The following is a 3,051-nucleotide window of genomic DNA, read 5'->3' as shown; positions in this document are numbered from 1 at the left end:
ATATTCCAAAAAGCTAAAGTTGCACCAATACCAAAAGTCATAGCACCGTTCTCCTGAAGGAGCTGAACATTTTAATACATGATTTGTTGAAATAGCACAAAAACTGCGGAACGAGAAAGATGCTGACAAACCTCGAGTAGATAAATGGATCACAGTAGTGAATCTTCATAAACATTCACAAAAACACATAAAACCAGAATTAAAACAACGATCTTGTACAATCTGTTAGAAAATACTCTTTTCTTTGTCTTGTTTGATAAAAAGTCATTTTTCCCTGATATGATTTAAAATGTATTTCATGACAAAACATAAGGAATAAACTGTTTAACCTTCACTAGAAGAACCCTAAATAAATGAAGACGTATATAAACATTACAAAACAGCAACAGTTTGTTTCTTATGAGCAGTTTAGTTCGTGTAAAATTAGATTATGTTCTTCAGTTTTTGTTTATTTTTAATTTACTGTATAGCATACCTTTACAATGAGTAACCAGTGATATGATTAAAGGTATTCCATCTAAACACCTGCGGCACACTTATATAAAAAGATTTAATATTGAGTAACTTTTGTCTAAAAATAGGGTCTCTGTTTCAAACTACAGTTGTGCTCTAATCTGATTATTGTGCTGATCCTGTGGCCTCGGCAGCTGTGGGACGGTGTGTGTCTTATGTAACACGCCGCCCTCCTCGCCCCTCGCTCATCCTCCTCTGTGTGTAAATAATGACGATGTGTCACGACACTCCGTTCTGCTTCCTGAGTTCACCTCGGCGCCGTTGAGGGAAGCATCCGTGCCCTTCTCTGTGCACAAAACACGGTTTTGAAAGAATTCAAGTTTCACTCGCGCTCCTTTAACTCAGACAAACGTTCACATGTAAGAAAAGATTATTTATGGCCTCAGAGCCACCGAAGTTCACTCCCTGGATCTGTTGCTTTAAACGGCTTTGGATCTGGTTATTGTAATTATAATTCAGTTGTAATCCATTAAACCCTGACATGTTGTGATGTTCCCACCCCCCATCATGGAGTGAAAAGGGACAATTGGAAGTACACTCCGTCGGTCAGTCTGTGTGTTGTGTAAGCACAACAACTTGAAAAACAAGTGAGGTACCAATTTCCATCTTGGTGTGTGCATCTAGGCATAAGAACGGTTCCTTTCCAAAAGTGGGTTGCCATGTCCCCTTGATTTATTTTTTTCATTCTCATGCTTTTAACCTTCAGCCAAAGATCAAGAGCATGTTAGGATTTTTTTTTTTTTTTGTCTCCAAACCCTATGTGTCATTTTTCACCACTTTTTGTTGTCTGTCTAAACAGGTCTCACTTGTAAATGAGTCTTCGAGGCTCAATGTGATTTATCTGTTTAAATAAAGGTTGAATGAATGTCAAAATCCAAGATGGCCACCCCCACATATATATGTAAACCAGCCGCCCATATCATTTGAAGAAACTATGCTTTCTAGTTTTTATATTGCTTAAAAGTATAGTTTCCACAAATGATTTGGGTGACCGGTGAGGAGGCTGAAGATTAATCTACGGTGGTCAGGGCCACCATTGGCCACCCCCTAGCTCCGCCATTGCACCTTATAGTGGATTAGATTGCTCCCTCCTCTCGCCAGGATTCGTCTGCTCCACCTCAGACAAGGACAAATAACTCCCTCTGTTCTTCTCCACAGTGTAACTCCTGCCTACTTAAATGTCTCACACCAAAAGCATTAAGGTGCATTCCCTGTTCAGTTCCAGTCTAGAAAAACGCTCATCCCCAAAGCTACAAACACTCACTATTCAAATCCTTCAGTGACAGTGGCCATGCGCCATCTTGTTTAATTTGACCTTATTACTGGAGCACTTCATTTTCCCCTCCCTCCCTTCCTGTTTAGCTTTGTAGATTTAATCTAATTCAGGTGCTCTTATCAGCGCTCTAAATTTAATGCTGCTGAGCAAAGTTACTTGTAATAAGTGCAGGTGACGTGTAATAAGATCCTGATTAATGGCATGGAGTCGTCCTCTGGCTGTCTTTCTGTCTCTGGCACACTTCAGTCTCAGGTCTTGACCTAATAAGTGGACAAGGCGCTGAGGCAGTTAGCTCAGACCAGCCTGGATTTGGGGGATTTTGCCCCCATACACTGTCTGATCAGGAGGATTTGGACCCTTTCTGGACATTTTATCAAATCTGGTTGAAGTAAATACATGCCACTACTGATTTTTGATCTTTCCTCTGCTTTCTGTAACCATAGTAACTTATTTGCTTCTTTTTTTTCTCTTCTACAGTCTTCATCTGCAGCTTCATGGTGGCAGCTCCCATCTTTGGTTTCCTTGGCGACCGCTTCAGCAGAAAGGTCATCCTGAGCTGTGGCATTTTCTTCTGGTCCATTGTTACCCTGTTGAGCTCATTCATCAGCACAAAGGTAAGACGTGGCTCCGGCTCTCACTGAAACAGACAGCGTCGGAGCGGGACTGTTCCATCAGGCCTCCTCATCGACAGTGACGAGCTAGTTAGTCCTTCATGATCTGGATGTGCTCGCTGTTAAGGGTGGTAAAATGAAACGACACGGTTGTATAGTCAGAAACACAGTTGCCTTTGTCGAAGTTCTTTATGTCGACCCTCCCTTAGACTTTATCACTGGCTTGCAGCCAAATTACTAATGAAGCCATGCTTCACGGTTGTCTCAATTACAACACTTGAGAAGATAAGACTGCCGGTTCATTGCCCATGAACGTGTAGATCTAGACTTGATATCTCTAAAAGCCTCGGTGTGCTTGGGGGTGGATGAGTGCATTAAATAATAACATTATTCCAGGCGGTGATGCTGTGGAGGAAGGTGCAGACGTCATATTGCTTTGAAAGACTTCGTCTATACGTTGAGACATTTCCACAGACAGACAAGAACGAGCCTCATCTGCATGGATATGTGGCATTAAAAGCTGAGTTAGTTAAATTTACGCAGCATCATAGAGTCATGCAGCGCTGCCTCTTAATGGAATAAGATCGCTCACTGCCAGAGCTCTTCAGAGCTGTGGATGGGAGTGACAGCTCGGAGATGTCAGTGGTCTCA

The 3,051-nt window shown here is 41.9% G+C and overlaps 1 protein-coding gene across 1 annotated transcript in view; it reads left to right on the top strand.

Moving 5' to 3' along the window:
* spns2 (spinster homolog 2 (Drosophila)) overlaps positions 1-3,051 on the top strand; it is a 116,515-nt gene that overhangs the window by 67,300 nt on the left and 46,164 nt on the right. Inside the window, exon 3 of the mRNA XM_037687710.1 lies at positions 2,267-2,403. Within this exon, the coding sequence (XP_037543638.1) occupies positions 2,267-2,403 (137 nt within the window). The remainder of the gene's footprint in view (positions 1-2,266; positions 2,404-3,051) is intronic.

This window comes from Nematolebias whitei, chromosome 14 (assembly GCF_014905685.2).
Source record: "Nematolebias whitei isolate Nwh7 chromosome 14, NemWhi1, whole genome shotgun sequence".
Taxonomy (NCBI): domain Eukaryota; kingdom Metazoa; phylum Chordata; class Actinopteri; order Cyprinodontiformes; family Rivulidae; genus Nematolebias; species Nematolebias whitei.
Note: the sequence above shows the minus strand (reverse complement) of the source record. Positions and strands in the feature narration are given on the sequence as shown.